This window comes from Xenia sp. Carnegie-2017, unplaced genomic scaffold, assembly GCF_021976095.1.
Source record: "Xenia sp. Carnegie-2017 unplaced genomic scaffold, XeniaSp_v1 HiC_scaffold_19, whole genome shotgun sequence".
Lineage (NCBI taxonomy): Eukaryota > Metazoa > Cnidaria > Anthozoa > Malacalcyonacea > Xeniidae > Xenia > Xenia sp. Carnegie-2017.
The window spans coordinates 4,173,838-4,193,749 of NW_025813481.1; the positions used below are offsets into that span (position 1 = coordinate 4,173,838).

Genomic DNA, 19,912 nt, shown 5'->3' on the forward strand with positions numbered 1-19,912 from the left:
ACAGCATGCACGTCAACAGCTTGTCTCGTTTGGCAAGACCTTGGCACTCTGAAATAATAACATACTGTGTAAAAATCATCTCTTCCGTTGTATAATTGATTTAAATCTACATTCATGTTCCTTAGTTTACATAACATCTCGCATATTATAAACAGAAAGGCGATAGTACGTACATCTTCCATCTGTGTTTTCCATAATGTACGCAGAAAAAAAGGACAATGTCTATTTCAAACTATAGACCTTCGTTCCAATTTTGTTGTACAATGCTCCAGATTACACAGACGCCGCCGACTCTGGAAATTATTTTAAGATATTTGTCTGATATACGGTTGGGATGCGCGCAGATTATGCTAATTTTACTGCCTCTGTCCGCGCGCGACTTGATGGATTTAGATAAGTTATCTTGTTTTTGCGATCCCATTTCCTTTCGTTATGGCCACCCGGGAGGCAAGTCGTCATTAGCAGTCAAGATTGCAAACATTCAACTTCAGCGCACACGAATCAACACAGGTTAAATTCATCAAGGTCTTCTAGGTGCTTCAAGGATTGTGATAGTATTTCCACCAGGTTTGTAGTCTTTCTCAAATCAAACGACTTTAAACTTAGAAGCACGGGGTGTACAGGAAATGTTTCTTAAACTTTGTCATTTTCCAAAGTAAACTATATCTTAGAGAAATCAAGTTATTGCTTCTCAAAAAAAAACTTCCTATTCCACTATTGAGATATTGTAAATTTGCTTATGACGCAATAACGTGAGAAGATAACCGCTAAAGATAAACCCATAAAATCTGCGCTGCTTTAAAACTGACCTCGAGATGATTTAGCATCGTAAAATTGTCTAAATACAATACTGTTTTACTTTATCATAAGTCGACCGTTTTAAATGTGCGCTCTGCGTCATATATGAAACATCAAACATAGAAAATCATAAATACTCGTTCTGCTAGACAGATATTTTCTCTAAGCGTATATTTTACGGCTTCGTTCGGTTTTCGCATGTTACAATCATGCTATATCCAATTTCTTCTTCGACAATGCCATGCTCTGGGATTTTTAGGTTTAACTAGATTTTTCGTTTTATAAAAATAGTTGGGACGAATCTCAACATGTGACAATTACCTCGAGAGTATGATTAATTGTACAGTGTTTGAATGTACCAAATATGGGAAAAAACTAAACAAATTTCCCGATGTGGGAACACAAATATAAGATGGCAGAAAAAGTGCATCTCAATCAAAATGAAAATACGTTAATATAAGTTAACCTCTTCAAATTGTTCACCAGTGCTTTGGTATGACAAATTTAATCTTCCTCTTCCCTAATCTGTTCAAACTCATTTTAATTATAGGTATTTTCAGAATCAAACAATTATTCCTTATGCAATGCATAAATTTAAACTAGTTGAAATGTCAATGTCGTTTTAAGAAAAAATCATATCTGCCCGTATGTTTGTACACTTTTTCGCTTTATTTTTTTATTTCGTAACTGAAAATCAACTTGTGCACAAAAAATATATTTATACAACACAGTCGTCAAAATTCAGCTTTCTTTTTCGTTGTTGCAACAACAATTTGCCAACAAACTTATCATTTGATTTCAAACATTATAAATAATCAAGATTTCGACAGCTTTACCCACGCTCAAAGGATAGGTAATATCAAATACCCTGGTATTACCGGATACGTCTGTGCAATAATCGCTTAAGGGTCAAAAACCATAAATCACTTCTTCCCACATAACAGCTCACAAGAACGAACGTGAATATGCAAGACATCACGTTTCTTCGGGTGAAAACAGGAAGCATACATGCAAAGAAGGAATATTTAGCTAGGTGGGAAAGTAAAATGGACATTTATCATAAAAGCTATATGTTGAGCATAATTTAGGGATGACTTATTTGAAAACTAGAGAAGCTTTTTCTTGGGAAATTTTGTCACACATTTTTCTAATTATTTTACAAAGACCATTTGAGATAATTTTATGTCTCTTTCAGTTGAATTGTGCAAGTAAAAGTTGGCTTCTTTTTAGACATATATACCTTGTTCATTTGTTATAAAGGAACTCGTCGATAGGTGATAGTAAAATATTTTACTTTTTCACCCTTATACATATATTTGTCGACATAAGCATTCATTCAACTGTTGTGCTTGTCGCATAAAATGTTTTAAGCACCCTGAAAAAACGATGCTTTATAAAATGGTACTACAAATTGTTATATCATAATGATGATGTTGTTAAAATGAACAAACTAAAAAATATCTAGAAAGAAGCAAATTAAGACAATTAAAATGAAGAAGTTATTTAAAAGAAATCTTTCCAATGCAATAAAAAAACTCTGCGATAAAATCTCCCGTCACGATTTTAACACTTCATCGACCATAGCAGAACTTTACAACGATATAAAATGTACATATGCACATGGATTCGACAAATTTCTTTACGACCTAGATGCTTTTATCCGTGAAGTAGTAATGTCGGTTTACATATATTGTACAACATACACACTTACATCCATAAGACTATTCCTCTACGTGCGCATTTACGATGTCACTGTTCAACTTAGGAGTTAAGAAGTCAAAAGTCAAATGATTGGCTCTTAAAATAAAGCACCAACCCTTCCGCAATAAGTAGGATATTGTGCATAATACACAACACGTTCAAGTGTGTCATCGTAATAAAATTTGAGAAACGATCGTCAGTTGCACAGTTGTCGTTTCGAGCGCTACAGACAAGAAACCAAAATCAGGTATAGAAGGATATATTTTTATGACGGAATGTATTATCATATGCAACGTCGAAATGATAAACCGTTTTTTAACCAATATTACGAACGCGGCGCCACATTTGTTGGAGCGCAGTTTATGATAATTAGATACTTATGATAAATTATGTACATAGCCAAAGGCGCTAAATTCATGAAACACTTTCTCTTTGCCTTGTTATTGACAGATTTTACAGCATTTTCTGGCGGTATCAAATATCATTGGTCTGCAATAAACAAAAGAAATTGCTCAAATAAATGTTATATGCCGCGTTAAGTTCATTCAGACTTGCGTGATCAAATTGGATTAAACTTTGTCGACTGAAACAATTTTCTACAACTGCAAAACGCTAACCGCAATTTCATCACCCGCAAATTGCTAAGAATTATTCAGTACTCTGATTTCTTCAATAAAAATAATAAAAAAGTCTTGGATGAAGATAATGTTTATAACTACAAAAGCTTAAGTATCGTGTCAAAAACTTCATTGGGTTTTATGTCTTCGCAAGAGTGTTGGGTACAGATTATCATCGATTATCGTCCACAAACAAATAAAATGTGTGCAATTTTTTCAGCTTTTTTTCTTGAACTCTGTCAACAAAAATATCTTAAATTGGATCAGTTATAAGTCGGTCATGCAATAACACTAATTCTCAAATAAAAGCACACGCTAATTTGTTTACAAAAGACTTGTGAGTAAGAGCTATAAACAGTCATATTGGTGGGTAAAAATACTCTAGAAAAATGGCGAACAATTACAACGTGTAAGTGTCTACAATAAGACATTTTGATACTTTATTTTGGCAATGAGAAACATTCTCAAAACAAGACAAAGATTTTTTGAAAATTTATAAGATTCTTCCTCTCAGCGTTTGAGCATTTTTTTCTGCAACAAGCAATAACCATTACAACGGCTAGGAAAACGTTTGTATTTCCCGCATTTTCAGAAGATCGTAGCAATCATTGCTCGCTCATCAAAGTACAGCGTACTCGTGACGAAAATCGAACAAAACATTAAAGTGACTAAAATTAATACAGGAAATTGCATTAGCCGCTAAGAACTAACACATTTAGGTATCCGTTTCAGATAACAGCAATTTTCGTAAGACTTGTAAGCGTTTGCTTTGTATAATAATAGTCTACTTAATAAGCTCAAGTAGAGATATTGCTACAGACGTACTCCGTAGATCATACGTAGTTCTCATCTAACCACGTCAAAAACTGAGCCATCCATATATACAATTACATGGATATCGTGTTGCGTATGGATCGTCTATTATTACAAACACCTTTCAAGTTGATATGAGAATCCTGGAGTACCGCTCTTCTAGCATGTAAATATCTTTAAGTCGAAAGATAAGTCTTACGAATTTTAGTTATTTTGTTAGGGATACATCATGAAAGGAGCGCTGTTTGTGACAATGTGTTTTTCCTTCATCGCGAAAATATTTACGACAATTGAACCGAATGAACGGCATAAATGCGACACGATTCGTGGTCAAAGAACACGAAGATATGATCATGAAATATTTCCTAGACGAGTGAACGTTGGAAGCAAGCATGGAAGGGCTATAGAGTTTGAGAACGGTGCTGCAATAGTTTATCCTAGATTTAGAAACCCATTACGACAATTCTCTGTAGATTTTTGGATGAAACCCGAAGGTGGACAGAGCAATCGCGCTATAATTATACATGCGTACGATAAGTGCTCCGCGGAACACGAATCTCGAGGATGGTCAATAGATCTACGCGAGGCAGCGGTCAAGAGCGATTTACGAGTGGCTTTTAGCTTGCACGTAGCAAGTTCCCATAGCAAGACAACGATCATATCGCATTCAAAAGTGCAAGCACTACGTTGGTACCATATTGCAGCTACATACGATGGCACACGTATGAAGCTGTATGTAAACCAGGCCAAGATTGCTGTTGGACACGGTCAAAAAGGAATGATATTTGATACAAGCTCACAAGGTCATGAATGCGATCTCCTGGAGGTTGGAGGTGACGTACGGCGTGGCTGGTATTATCGTGGGCAGATTGATAATTTACGTGTGTGGAACGAGGCAATCTCGCATAGAAAAGTAACGGAAAGATTGCCTGAGAGTTCAGTTAATAGTATCAACCAAATAATTACAATTAATGACGATTTCGATGATGAAAATGACCCAATTCGAAAAAGAGCGACAAAGAAATTGCTGCATTTCGTTCGTTCTACGGTACCAGATAGTGAAAATGATTTATCGATCAAGAAACCGCCTTGTGGTAAGACAATATGCGATAATCCAGAGGTGATAAAAAGCTACGATCGTCAAGTTGAGGGTAAAACCATTAAGCATCTTCGCATGAGGTTCATTAATGTCATGGACGATCATGGAAAAAAAGCGATGCTACAAACGTCGAAAATTGCATCTCAGTTCAATCTAACGCGGGAGGCTTTCGAGATTTACAACATTTCTTGGAGTATGGAGATAAAGGAAGTGCGAAGCACACGGTTGCTAAATACATTTGTCCTCCACAATTGCGAATTGACAGATATTGGAAATAAATTTTGCGATCGGAAGTGCCGTCACAAGTCAACTGCATGGGATGGTGGTGATTGTATACCTTTGGAATGTTCAAGGCGTACAAAAATAGGTGATGGGGTATGCCATCCCGAATGTAACGGCAGAAAATACCGTTACGATGGCGGTGATTGTTGTACACCTACCTCTAACCATCACTGTGCAGACCCAACTTCAGAGCACAGACGATATCTGACAGTAGAAGAATATAAACGTAAAATTGGCATCACTAACAAGGATGCGCTCAATGTTTACGTGGTTCGCTTTATCGACGAGAAGTTAGAAGGTGTTGCAACCATGCCATGGGATAAATCAATTCACACAGAATTGGGAGGAATAACACTTCCACTTAAGAACTTTGGAAAAACTGAGGTAAGAGAAGTACCACAATGGTCGTTCAGGTGATTAGAGTACTGAGAAGGACTGTTGGTGTTGATGTTGACTGACGTTTCGACAACCTTAGCGATAGTAGAGTACTGAGAAGGACTGTTGGTGTTGATGGTGACTGACGTTTCGACAACCTTAGCGATAGTAGAGTACTGAGAAGGACTGTTGGTGTTGATGGTGACTGACGTTTCGACAACCTTAGCGGTAGTAGAGTACTGAGAAGGACTGTTGGTGTTGATGTTGACTGACGTTTCGACAACCTTAGCGGTAGTATAGTACTGAGAAGGACTGTTGGTGTTGATGTTGACTGACGTTTCGACAACCTTAGCGGTAGTAGAGTACTGAGAAGGACTGTTGGTGTTGATGTTGACTGACGTTTCGACAACCTTAGCGATAGTAGAGTACTGAGAAGGACTGTTGGTGTTGATGGTGACTGACGTTTCGACAAACTTAGCGATAGTAGAGTACTGAGAAGGACTGTTGGTGTTGATGGTGACTGACGTTTCGACAACCTTAGCGGTAGTAGAGTACTGAGAAGGACTGTTGGTGTTGATGTTGACTGACGTTTCGACAACCTTAGCGATAGTAGAGTACTGAGAAGGACTGTTGGTGTTGATGGTGACTGACGTTTCGACAACCTTAGCGATAGTAGAGTACTGAGAAGGACTGTTGGTGTTGATGTTGACTGACGTTTCGACAACCTTAGCGATAGTATAGTACTGAGAAGGACTGTTGGTGTTGATGGTGACTGACGTTTCGATAACCTTAGCGATAGTAGAGTACTGAGAAGGACTGTTGGTGTTGATGTTGACTGACGTTTCGACAACCTTAGCGATAGTAGAGTACTGAGAAGGACTGTTGGTGTTGATGTTGACTGACGTTTCGATAACCTTAGCGATAGTAGAGTACTGAGAAGGACTGTTGGTGTTGATGTTGACTGACGTTTCGATAACCTTAGCGGTAGTAGAGTCCTGAGAAGGACTGTTGGTGTTGATGTTGACTGACGTTTCGACAACCTTAGCGATAGTAGAGTACTGAGAAGGACTGTTGGTGTTGATGTTGACTGACGTTTTGATAACCTTAGCGATAGTAGAGTACTGAGAAGGACTGTTGGTGTTGATGTTGACTGACGTTTCGATAACCTTAGCGATAGTAGAGTACTGAGAAGGACTGTTGGTGTTGATGTTGACTGACGTTTCGATAACCTTAGCGATAGTAGAGTACTGAGAAGGACTGTTGGTGTTGATGTTGACTGACGTTTCGACAACCTTAGCGATAGTAGAGTACTGAGAAGGACTGTTGGTGTTGATGTTGACTGACGTTTCGACAACCTTAGCGATAGTAGAGTACTGAGAAGGACTGTTGGTGTTGATGTTGACTGACGTTTCGATAACCTTAGCGGTAGTAGAGTACTGAGAAGGACTGTTGGTGTTGATGTTGACTGACGTTTCGACAACCTTAGCGATAGTAGAGTACTGAGAAGGACTGTTGGTGTTGATGTTGACTGACGTTTCGATAACCTTAGCGATAGTAGAGTACTGAGAAGGACTGTTGGTGTTGATGTTGACTGACGTTTCGATAACCTTAGCGATAGTAGAGTACTGAGAAGGACTGTTGGTGTTGATGTTGACTGACGTTTCGATAACCTTAGCGATAGTAGAGTACTGAGAAGGACTGTTGGTGTTGATGTTGACTGACGTTTCGACAACCTTAGCGATAGTAGAGTACTGAGAAGGACTGTTGGTGTTGATGTTGACTGACGTTTCGACAACCTTAGCGATAGTAGAGTACTGAGAAGGACTGTTGGTGTTGATGTTGACTGACGTTTCGATAACCTTAGCGATAGTAGAGTACTGAGAAGGACTGTTGCTGTTGATGTTGACTGACGTTTCGACAACCTTAGCGATAGTAGAGTACTGAGAAGGACTGTTGGTGTTGATGTTGACTGACGTTTCGACAACCTTAGCGATAGTAGAGTACTGAGAAGGACTGTTGGTGTTGATGTTGACTGACGTTTCGACAACCTTAGCGATAGTAGAGTACTGAGAAGGACTGTTGGTGTTGATGTTGACTGACGTTTCGATAACCTTAGCGATAGTAGAGTACTGAGAAGGACTGTTGGTGTTGATGGTGACTGACGTTTCGACAACCTTAGCGATAGTAGAGTACTGAGAAGGACTGTTGGTGTTGATGGTGACTGACGTTTCGACAACCTTAGCGATAGTAGAGTACTGAGAAGGACTGTTGGTGTTGATGGTGACTGACGTTTCGATAACCTTAGCGATAGTAGAGTACTGAGAAGGACTGTTGGTGTTGATGGTGACTGACGTTTCGACAACCTTAGCGATAGTAGAGTACTGAGAAGGACTGTTGGTGTTGATGTTGACTGACGTTTCGACAACCTTAGCGATAGTAGAGTACTGAGAAGGACTGTTGGTGTTGATGTTGACTGACGTTTCGACAACCTTAGCGATAGTAGAGTACTGAGAAGGACTGTTGGTGTTGATGTTGACTGACGTTTCGACAACCTTAGCGATAGTAGAGTACTGAGAAGGACTGTTGGTGTTGATGTTGACTGACGTTTCGACAACCTTAGCGATAGTAGAGTACTGAGAAGGACTGTTGGTGTTGATGGTGACTGACGTTTCGACAACCTTAGCGATAGTAGAGTACTGAGAAGGACTGTTGGTGTTGATGGTGACTGACGTTTCGACAACCTTAGCGATAGTAGAGTACTGAGAAGGACTGTTGGTGTTGATGGTGACTGACGTTTCGACAACCTTAGCGGTAGTAGAGTACTGAGAAGGACTGTTGGTGTTGATGGTGACTGACGTTTCGACAACCTTAGCGATAGTAGAGTACTGAGAAGGACTGTTGGTGTTGATGGTGACTGACGTTTCGACAACCTTAGCGATAGTAGAGTACTGAGAAGGACTGTTGGTGTTGATGTTGACTGACGTTTCGACAACCTTAGCGGTAGTCATCTTCAGAGTCAAGTTGGGTAGTCTGAAGATGACTACGAAACGTCAGTCAACATCAACAACAACAGTCCTTCACAGGACTCTATTAACCTGGACGATCTACATCTACAATGTAACGATACTCCCGGGTTCAAATCATTTACTGTAAAAAAAACGGGTCAGCCATTGTAGATTAACATTAGTTGCGCTCATAAAAACATAGCTGTATAAAAAAGAGCAACACTCAATTTTATCATTTCTGCGGTGTTTTTTTTTAATGAATTTAATAATTTCATCCATTCTTTAATTTTGCAGGTTTTGATTCATGAAATAGGTCACGTTCTTGGCTTATGGCATATACATCATGGAAGTGTGTCTGAGATGGCTTGTTCAAATGATTGCTTCGAGACGTTTCCATCTCTAGAATTAGGAGACCTGTGTTCGGATACGAAACCTACCATTCAGCATACTTCATGTAGTGATCCTGTGGTCACCAAAGAGAACTCCTGTGGATTTTCCATATATACAAATACGTCCTACACAAACTACATGAGCTATGCAGATGATTCGTGTACAAATCATTTCACGCCCCAGCAGGTCGCGAGGATGCATTGCTATATTGATTTGGATTTCCAGTCTTGGCAAGCCGAACCAAAACCCTCCTTTATCTCCCTGCCACCTTGGATCATTCAGGCGGAGAACAACATAGTCAAGTTGTCATGGTTACCTCCTCTCGGAGCAGGAGGTAATGTAATATAATGTGTTTGAGGAGAGAGACGCAAATCAACCAAAAAAGTTCAAAGAGTTTAAGAAAATACAACGAAAACCGGACAGTTGTGCATGTCGAACTGTCGAGGATTTTAAACATAGTTTGTTGATATTGATTTTATCGGTTTTGATGCGGGAAAATTTTAAAATCATCCCGGAAAAGTTTTTAACGGTTTTTTTAACAATTTATGTTTTTCAAAGCGTTTCTATAGAAAACACACTTCTTGGTAAAATTCAATTCAAAGCAACACCATCATGTTTCATCCGCTTATGAGTCATAATTTAAACATGAGCGCGCAGTTGATGTCGGCTGTGTATTTTTGTAAGATTTTACGATTTTTCAAAAAGCAATAAAAATATTGCTGTATCTATGCCATAACCATAATGCTTTTGTTATATTAAAATCAGAGTTTTAATAACACTGCCGTAGCCAAAAAAAATATTTTGGGTAAGTTTTTAACAAGTAATTTATGTCTTTACATGTTTGTAAATGTAGATCGTCCAAGTTAGTATAGTCCTGAGAAGGACTGTTTTTGTTGATGTTAACTGACGTTTCGACAACCTTAGCGGTAGTCTTTTTTTGACTCTGAAGATGACTACCGCTAAGGTTGTCAAAACGTTAGTCAACAACAACAAAAACAGTCCTTCTCATGACTTTACCAACCTGGAAGATCTACATCCACAAACATGTAACGATATTCCCGGGTTTAAACCATTTACTTTAATTTATGTCTTGAAACGCAGGTGAAAATGCAAAGAATCTCTGTAACGAATGCGATGATGATAAGGTTTTACAGCAGTATGCAGTAACAGCTTTAAGCTCTCTCAAAAGCTACAGAGAACCACACGAAGCAATCGGTCCACCTGACGCCGAGCAATGTAGTCCATCGCCATTAGCGTGGCTAGCTGATGAGGTTACAGCGTATGAATGTATGGATTGTGAAATTTATCTGGAAGTTGGATTCAAACAAGCTGTAGTGCCACAACTTATTACAATATGGACGCCCTGTTCGTCTAACGATCGTGAGACTTTTAAGAACATTGTCCTTCTTCATGTTGATGGTACTGAAAAGTCCATTGGTGGCGGTACTGCACAGTGTGATTCACCATATACTAAACCAATTTATGTCGAGAAGAAAGTCGCAAGCGTTCGTATTTATGTTTCAGATATGTCAGTTTGTATTGATGCAGTAAAACTGACGTCTGGAATCGGTCATCCAAATTGCTCAAAATGTTTACCACTGCGATATGTTGTAGAAAGAAATCCACCGTTTGATAGCGAAATAGTTGTCCCAACAGCACATTTTGAAGATAAGTAAGTGGTAGTGAGAAGCTAGGTTGTTTATATTAACCATTGATATAGTTTTAGTACGCATTTCTGAAGTAAATTGATGGAAAAACCCTTCCACATTCCTTCCTTTTAAACATGTTTGTTTATGTACAATAAAATATGCAAAAGTATAAACCTTCAAATTCCAAATTTCCCGCCCAATTTTTGTGTATAACACCTGGCTACGATATTCAAAACACACATTCCTATGTTGGATACTTTCAACTTACCTTAACTGCGATGGTTCTGTCTCTTTTCAGCACTTTACATCCTAGTGTTTGTCAGCCATTTTAAATCAAATTTGTGTTTAGTAGGTTAGCACTATTTTCCACCCAGCAAACCGCCCTTTACTTTACACAATCGGAAATAAATTAAAGATGGCGGCTAATGGGAAAGAACCAAAAGCTAAAAGGAAACCATGCATGCACTGGTGCTAGGTCGTTTTGAGATGGCGAGTAATTTATATTTTTATAATACAGTTTTTAATATCAACATATGAAAATATTTACACATAAATGCTGCAGTATAAATTTTCATGCAACCACCTTAAGTTATAAACTTATAATCCAGGCTGGAAAATATGTCGTTTTTCGACGATTGTGTAAAATATTATATAAAATATTATATTGTGTAAAATATTAGATTGTGTAAAATATTATATTATGTAAAATATTATATTTCAAAGTAAAGGGCGGTTTGCTGGGTGGAAAATAGTGCTAACCTGTTTAGTAACTTATGACTGATATAAATATCTGGATGGTTTATCTCTCAACTACGTTATAGAACGATTAACCCCATGGTACGCTACGAATACAGAGTGAAAGCGGTTTCCCACGAAAATGAGTCGGGACCTTTTTCTCCACCCCTCATCTACGAATCAAAACGTGGATTTTGCGGGGATGGAAAAATTGACGACGGTAAGGAAAAGATTTACTGGCAATAAACTTGTTAACAGACCTTAGCCTAACCTAACCTTCACAAATGCCCATGGTGTTGTAGGTGAAAATTGTGACGATGGAAATATTCGTGACGGAGATGGCTGTAACATAAAATGTCAAATGGAAGACGTGTTTATGTGTGATGGTCGCCCCAGTCTTTGCTATCGACACGATGGTGATGGCGTTTGTGAAGATTTTGAGAAAAGAACAAGCTTTAAGGACTGCGGGTTTTTTGTACCAGAAGGGTTTGAAGATCAGTGGGCTCATCGTGCTCAAGGAACTTTGGAATACAAACACAACTGCGATATTTCTGGTTCACCTAAATCCGACCTGGTAAGATCAATGATCAGGTGTCTGAAATCCTAATACCTCACATTGTTTCTCAATCTGATCAAAGTTACAATGCAAATATTTTCAGAAATGTGAATCACCTGATGACACATATCATCTCAACGTGCCCTGTAGCAAAGATTGGGCCCAGTTGACAAAGTCGGAGTCTAATGAAAAGTCGTTTCTCACGGTTTATTTCAAAACACCAGCCGTTGCCTCAGCTGTCGTTGTCTACATCGAAAGCATTCAGAACTATTATCTCGGTGATTTCCCATTGATCAATTTCCATCTATACGGTGAGAATCCTGGTGAAAAGATTTCTCTTGAACATCCAATTACTAAATACTGCAAAGAGAATCCAGTTATTGTTCCAATTCATCACGATATGACGAAACCCTTTTTCAAGACGCATTTTATGCAAATGAAATTTAAAGACTCATTGAAGATTGCAGGGGTTGCACTTCGATCGCCGAAATATTTTGATCCTGTGGAATTGCAGCTTTGCAAAAGTAAATATCAATTAGCAGTATACGAGCAAATCTTACACCTTGAAAGAAATTTCATTATTCTTACACAATGTTTTCCATTCAGGTTCACAACTCTTTAATCCTAGCACGCAACAATGCCATGAATATGACTGCAAATTGCCCAGGTGTCCAAAACTGATGATGAAAAACGTAATACAAATCAAAGGCAAATGCAAAAAGGGCGGCGTGGACGGGGACAAGTGCACGGTAGAGTGTAATGAAGGTTTCAATCCAGATATACCATTTGAGATCATTTGCCTTGGTGGGAAGTGGCTTGTCAATGGCAAAACACCGAAATGCATGCCGGTAGATTGTGGTCTGCCAAAAATAGAAAATGCACAGATAAGTAAGTATATTGGACACACACTTTCATTTCATTTCAGGTTCTGCTTCTCCTCCTTTAAAAAAATGTATGATGAGCTTTGCAGCTGTGGTCTTTGTATTCTTTGTTTGCACTGTTTATAATTGACATCACAAATTCATTTGTTGCTTTCAGATTGTCCTAGTGGCCAAACATTTACAAAAAAATGCACGTACACTTGTGAAAAGGATTCAAAACCAAGTGGAAGTGCAACTGAGCTCTCCGTTACTTGTGAAGCTGACGGCAGTTGGTCACCAGTAACATCATTTTGCCGAAAGACGTGCCTGCTTAAAAAACCACCATTGCATTCAAAACTTCTACCTCAAGCGAAGACATGTACCAAAGGAAAGCGGTTTATGGCTGGAGAATCGTGTAAATACCGTTGTAAGCCAGGCTACAGGCCGTCAACCCTTTACCACAATGAAAAGAATGCCAAGGGCGATTTTGTTCAACGCTGTTTAAAAGATGGAAAATGGTCGCGCTGGCGTTGCGAGAAAATCACGTGTAATGTCCCGAACAAAAAATTGTTCCGATGGTACCAATGTACCCATGGTAACGTAGACGGTAGTACTTGCAGACTTCCGTGTCACGAAAAGGTAAAAAAGAGCGATTATTTCTTAATTTATTATTTTATGTACAATGAACGATAACTATTTGAACGATTTGCCATTTAATTGCTTTTTCATTGACAAACAAAGGTTTATGTTGTGAAATGTGGAAGAGATGGTCGATGGAATGATACATTTCAGACATGCGCAACAAAAGGATTTTGCCCACCTTTAGTGAAGACTGCTAATGTCGTAAATGTCGTACCAAGGAAAATTTGCGACAAAGCGAGGCCTGGAGACAAATGTAGCGTTAGGTGTAAAAATGGAAAAACACCAGTGGTGGGGGTTAGTATACTGTATTCCACTGGAAAACCAATAATACCATACAAGAAATCATACATTTTTTTCTTTTCTCTTGTCTTATGGTTAGCTTTCAAATGATGTAATCGAGTCGATGGAATGTTCGCCTTTGTTAAGATGGCATCCAAATATAAGCGAGATAAGATGCACATGCAACCAGGATAGCCTTGGTGATAATATTTGTGATGGTGGCAATAATAATGAAGATTGTAATTATGACAAGGGTGACTGCTGTGGACCACACAGGGATATAAGTACTTGTGAGGAAAACTGTGACTGTCTTGATCCGATGTCACCATATTTTGGTCGTTCCAGTGGTGACGGAAGAAACGATGGAAGTTTCTCTAGTTAGCATACCGATCTTGAATCTAAGCAAAGTTGGGCAATTGGAGATTTTCCGGAATTGTGGATGTCTTCAGTACTCAAGAACGACTTTGTGGAGGAAAGCCTTCAAAAATCTTCATGTTAGCCACCAAAACAACTTTATACCTACTTCTATTTATTCTAAATTGTAATAACTGATGAACGACTAAAGTTTCATTTCATTATGTGCATAAAAACTCAATCTGAAACTACATATGTATTATGATCAAAATATAAACATGGGAAAAGAAAAGTGAATTGTTTCCGTAATTGAATGAGCACATTGAATACAGTGATGTTGAACACAATGAATACATCTGATGTATTTTGAAACTACTGAATAACAAACACAAATGAATGATAAAAGGAATTTTTATACTATGTGATTAGAATCTGGTTTGCTGTTCGCTATATGCCGTCAGAGTTTGTTGGCATTCAAAACTGTTACTTATTTTCCACTTGCGTCTAATCGAGGATAGTTAGGTATACAAATAAAACACAGTTAAAAGCTTCCGAGAATACATCTTTGCCAAGTATAACAATGATTTCGAAAACTAACCTAAGTAACCATTAAACTTAGTTTTTCTCGCCTGGCGCAGTTTACGTTCAAGACAACAGCACTGTAAACAGTCTTCATAACGCTTACAGGCCTTGGTCTTCCGAAACAAACGATTCTTCGGCAAACTGGTTTTGGAGTAAATCTTGTGTTTCAATTTCAGAAGATATTTTTGCGCTGCCAAAACACCATCGACAGAGCATAAATAATTTCGTTTTGCCAGTTTTTCACCAATATGACAACATTTGCGATTTTCAACATTTGCTTGGCATTTGGATCGGAAGCATTTCTTGTTTGCTAGAAAAAAAAGTTAACAGTATATTAATATGGTGATATTTGAAAAGGGCAAAGAATATTGTTGTTTCTCATTGTGTTTGTATTGAACGAATGTAACTAAGGCTCGTTTCAAACGTCAAAGTTTTCATATCCTGAACGTTTTATAGCTATATTCACAAGAAGATTATTTTTATCATCTTTTGTCGTAAGCGCAATTGGCATATAAAACGTTTTGTAAAACCGAAACATATAAGGCCTTTTAAGTTGTGAGAGATGAAGTTACTCTCAAATTCTTTCTAATTTTAAAGCAACAACACAGCAGCTCAGGAAGCAAAATAACAAAGAGAGAAAGAGTGTTTGAGCAATGAAAAGCAATATTACCGACCGGATGATTATGTTGATATATTTAGTCATTCGCTCTTACGCACAAGTATCTTAACTTATAAAAACATCTTGTTCTTTGTAATAAAGACAGCGTGTGTATCTTTCCTGTGTCTGTGTGTACTTTCGTAGAATATTTCCGAAAGCCACTTGGTATTTATGTAAAGGACGATGTCAGAAGACAAAAGCCTTTTCCGTTGCTTTCTGTGATACGAAACATTTTCTTCACCGAATTTCATTTTAAAGAGAGCATAGACGTGTACAGCTTGTGGTGGTTTGGTCAATAAACATGAAAAAAACTCCATTTTGCTTTAAATCGCTTTTATTGTAAATTTGATGTCGTATCACATTTCTTCATGTCTTCCACCGAATAACCAAGGATGACGAGGATATTAGCTAGAGTTCAAAGCTGTTTTTTTCAGTCACGCATGTCTGCTTGACAAACCGCAAGACTGAAATAATTAGCGTATCCATGAGACAAAGTCAAATAAGTTGATGTTATTTGAATTTGCATTAAGACTCTTCTGTCTCCCGATCTGACGACAAGCGGTTATTATTGGCCGAAAGATAATTTTGTTGTTCATGTGATTGGAAAATATTTCTTTCTGAAACATATAATTGTAACTGATCATATCTCTTGAAAAATATTTTCATCGCTTAAATTCATTAATGCGATGAAACACAACTGCGTTCTGATCATTTAGCAAGTCAAATTGAATTTCAAAAAATAATACTGCAACCTTTCCATTTTAAGGATTCTGTTCAAATTGTCTTGAATTATTTAACGTTTTGATGTTTTCAGATAAGCTCAACATCTCAATCGTAGAAATGGTATAAAACAAGTATCTTTCAGCTGATGCAACTATTCATCTTTACTAATGCGTAACCCTTATTGAATGAATTGAAATCATCATAACGAATTTTCTGTTGATAACTAAATCATAATGAGACATCTCTTAGACAAAACATGTTAACACTAAAACCACGATTAAGTTCCAGACATTCATCAAAATCAAACATATTTGCAAATGGTATACGAGAATTGTCGGGATTTGAATTGATCATCACCATAAAGAGCAATGAATAGCTGAACAACGCAAGACAATTTTTCGAGATTGATAAGTTGACGACCAGCTACTCTTTTTACACACGACAATAATTAAATCAAAGTTTTTGTAACAGCTGTGACGCTTGCTTCAAAGATCTCGCGTAAATTTTAAGCACGTTGCAATGAATGAAAATGAAAAAAGTAGGCCATTTAGCAAACGTACAACAAACACAGATTCTGATTCAAAATTATAACTTCGATATTGTTTCTGTAGATGTAAACACTGTCGTTACAGTCAGCATCAATAACTACAAGTGAATCAAAGAACAATTGTATGCTTACATATAAAGCACAACCATAACTTATCATCATATGAACAAATCCTTAATGGACAAATCGCAATGTATGGAAATAATAATGAACAGTTAGCTTATTATTCGAAGATAAACAAGATTATAATAACTTTTACGAATTCTAACCTTTCATGGTCGACTTTGCATGGACAGAAAGAGCGACAACAATTACAGCTAATACGATAATTCCCAGACGCTTAGCCATTATTCAAATTCTCGATCTTCGCAACGTAAGTCTCCAGAAACGCAGTTTCTTTTGAAAAACCAGCAATACTCAGTGTATGTACAATTAGACACTTGACACCCTAAGAGCAGGATTTCAACGACTTGTGACTGATGCGTTTCTATTTTTAATAAGCATATAAACAGTTCGTTGCCTGAGTTTTGTTCAAAGCAAATGACTTGTGACCGCCTTTATCACGGCTGTTCGTAAAACATCAAAGAGATCAAGGCCAAGATACTTTGGCTATTTCCAACAATCAAAAAACCGTTTTAAGTTTGTGTTTAACTACACAATTCATTAAATATACTGTACACACGACCTAGAGGATAATCTTAGAACTCTACCAGTTTAAGCAACACAGTCAACACTTGTAGAAAGTTGATTATGATGCTCAGCAACCAACCATGTCAGTTAATGAAATAAACAACACTATAAATAAGATGTGAATAATCGCTGTTGCTTCGCATGTATGTGCATAAATTAATAATTAAATGTATCGAGTTAAACAAGAACTTTTCAAGCACTGCAAAATGCAAACACAGACAAGAATTTAGAATATCTGTCAGTTATACAATAAAACTGAAGTCAGTGAAATGAAATCAATTCACAGAGTTGGAAAGCGAATATAATTGAAAGAAACTTCTTCGTTTTCTTTCATATAGCAAACTGTGAAGATTGTTAGTTTTATGAAGTTCAGATGATCTAAGATTCTAGCCATTTCTTCTAGGTAGAGTAATGAACGAGACAGTTAGATAAATTTACGGCAAGGGAAAGATTGTAATATTAGAGCCTAGTGTCTAGTGAAACCAACTGTACAAGGTCAAATATCTCTGAAAACTAAAAGATTAAAGGTTTGTCTACATGTAATTTGAATGATAATAGTTGTCAATCTCTAAAATATGGAAAAACACTTGTAGTAGCTACCTTCTTTGAAGCATTCTACACATATATAAAACAGCAACGAAAGAAACTTTATTCATGCAGTATTCAGAGATCTCTTTAAATTTCTTGGATATGTTTTCCGTGCAGTTCATAACAGATGGAGTAAAAGTGAATAAAAAAAATGTTTAATTTCATCTAACCAACGAGTCTCTTTTTGCCATTTTTCTTCTTTTCTCTTCTACTCTGGCTTTTTCTGTTTTTCTTCTTTCCTTTTTTCGATACGTGTTTTCTTTTCACATTGCAGCAGCTCAAGTAACAGCGTTTGCTCCTTCTCGACGTGCATTCTCTCAGTGTTTTCGAAAGAAACTTTTGCCTTTGCCATACAATCGACGAAGGGTACATTTTTCAACGCCATTCTTCAATGCCCGAAGTCCACGTCGACAACATTTGCAACAATCTTTTATTGTTTTTGATTTTGATTTTTTCGCGTTTGCCTTTTTTGGGCAAAATCTTTTGATAGCTACAAGGGAAAAAATACTCTTTAAGGGATATAAGCATTTCTGTAAGTATCGATGATTACATCATCATACATTTATGAATTTTGTCTTCATCGCATCGTAAAATTAATTGCGAATTTTGGTGTGAAGATGTAAACACTTTAAACGAACAAGTTATGTAGCCAAGTTCAAATCTCAGCTTTAAATAAAGTTTTAACGACTTTTTGGGTGTAGTGTAAATTAACAGACAGAATGATTGTAATACCCGAAAATCCCTGTGGAAATTTCATTAATTAAGAACTTCTTTACTCGCGTTATTTACGATAATATTGCCAATTAAAAAGCCATGTATGAAAGGAAGGAAACTGCATTGAGCATGTGTAGCCATTAATCTCCAGCTATGATGTGGAATTTCAGCAACATACCTTTCTTGAGTGGTTTCGACCTGCTTTTGATCGAAGGCACAACCAATGACGTAGTTGATAAAATGGACGTCGTTGGTTCTAAAATGGCAGTTTCGTTAGGAAAAACGCAAATGTCAGTTTTTATTCTGGGAAATTGATCACATTTCAATTTATCTGGCCATTGGAAACCAAGCCGTTTTATGATTTTTGAACAACCAGAGTGAACGTTCTCACACAATTGCCGACAGGGTGGGATTATTCGTCCTAGAGAGTTACACACAGGATAATAGATGGAGCACATAAAATACAAAACATCGGATGAACATCCCATTTCGGTAAGCGGTAGTAAAGCGTTTGCGTCCATTTCTGCTTCGGATTGCTTTCGATTTCCCATGTAGTTAGGAAATAAGGTTCGATTATAGTTCATTCGAAGACAAGGTTTGTATTTCAGTGGTTCACATTTATCCTTTTTCTCCGAGAAATGGTTATAAGCACTGACGCACGATTGCAAAGTGAATAGTACAAAGAAAGATTTCAGTAATGCTTGTTCCATCACCATTTTTTTTGCCTTTAGTGTATCTGCCTCAAACTATCTTGACGACGACGATCACAAACTAATCAAGGCCAGATGGTGCTCAGACTGGTATTTATAATGACACAGTGTTTATCAGTCGCGATGGCGGCACGCTGAAATAAATACCGCTCCATCAAAACGATAATGTGTTTTCTATCAGTTGCATGCGTGTTGTTTAACCGCCAATTATAGCATAACTTGTATATCCATTTGAATAAGTTGAATTTCCTGCTTGTTAAGTCATGGACTATTTCCAACTTTGTATATCTTTTCCTCTTGACAATAAAATGATTTCTTAAATTTCACAATTTGGTAAAGATTAGTCCGATTATTGTAGTGGGTCAATCATAACTGTTTGTAAACCCGACTGCACTTTAAGAACTGTATAAAATATTGAGAGGAAAGCTAAAAAAGATTGCGTATAACGAAGCGTTCGCTAATTCCTTTTGCCGAATAATTTCTCCTTTCTGTTATTTGTGTTTACGTAGTCTGTTAAATCCCTGTAAATGTCATCATGATTATCT

General features: G+C 37.3%; 2 protein-coding genes and 1 long non-coding RNA gene across 4 annotated transcripts; 2 read left to right on the forward strand and 1 right to left on the reverse strand.

Annotated features, from left to right (window-relative positions):
• The first annotated feature begins 416 nt into the window (after positions 1-416).
• On the forward strand, positions 417-14,447 carry LOC124438340 (pappalysin-1-like). 2 transcript variants are annotated; one of them, XM_046988401.1, is made up of 11 exons: positions 417-567; positions 4,150-5,694; positions 8,985-9,414; positions 10,182-10,752; positions 11,551-11,684; positions 11,767-12,038; positions 12,124-12,544; positions 12,627-12,908; positions 13,059-13,519; positions 13,622-13,816; positions 13,902-14,447. In XM_046988401.1, the coding sequence occupies exons 2-11, from the start codon at positions 4,159-4,161 to the stop codon at positions 14,181-14,183; spliced, it is 4,584 nt and encodes a 1,527-aa protein (XP_046844357.1). In that variant the 5' UTR covers positions 417-567; positions 4,150-4,158; the 3' UTR covers positions 14,184-14,447. The 2 variants fall into 2 exon arrangements, with proteins under 2 accessions (XP_046844357.1, XP_046844358.1); XM_046988402.1 differs by lacking the exon at positions 417-567 and adding an exon at positions 2,621-2,746.
• Positions 14,448-14,482: 35 nt separating this feature from the next.
• LOC124438342 (protein mom-5-like) lies at positions 14,483-19,390 on the reverse strand. The gene is made up of 3 exons (XM_046988403.1): positions 18,836-19,390; positions 16,935-18,433; positions 14,483-15,047 (listed from the first exon to the last, which is right to left on the reverse strand). The coding sequence occupies exons 1-2, from the start codon at positions 19,371-19,373 to the stop codon at positions 18,261-18,263; spliced, it is 711 nt and encodes a 236-aa protein (XP_046844359.1). The 5' UTR covers positions 19,374-19,390; the 3' UTR covers positions 14,483-15,047; positions 16,935-18,260.
• Positions 19,064-19,705, forward strand: LOC124438343. The gene is made up of 2 exons (XR_006946057.1): positions 19,064-19,149; positions 19,389-19,705. It is a non-coding gene; the product is annotated as an uncharacterized LOC124438343 (long non-coding RNA).
• Positions 19,706-19,912: the final 207 nt, after the last annotated feature.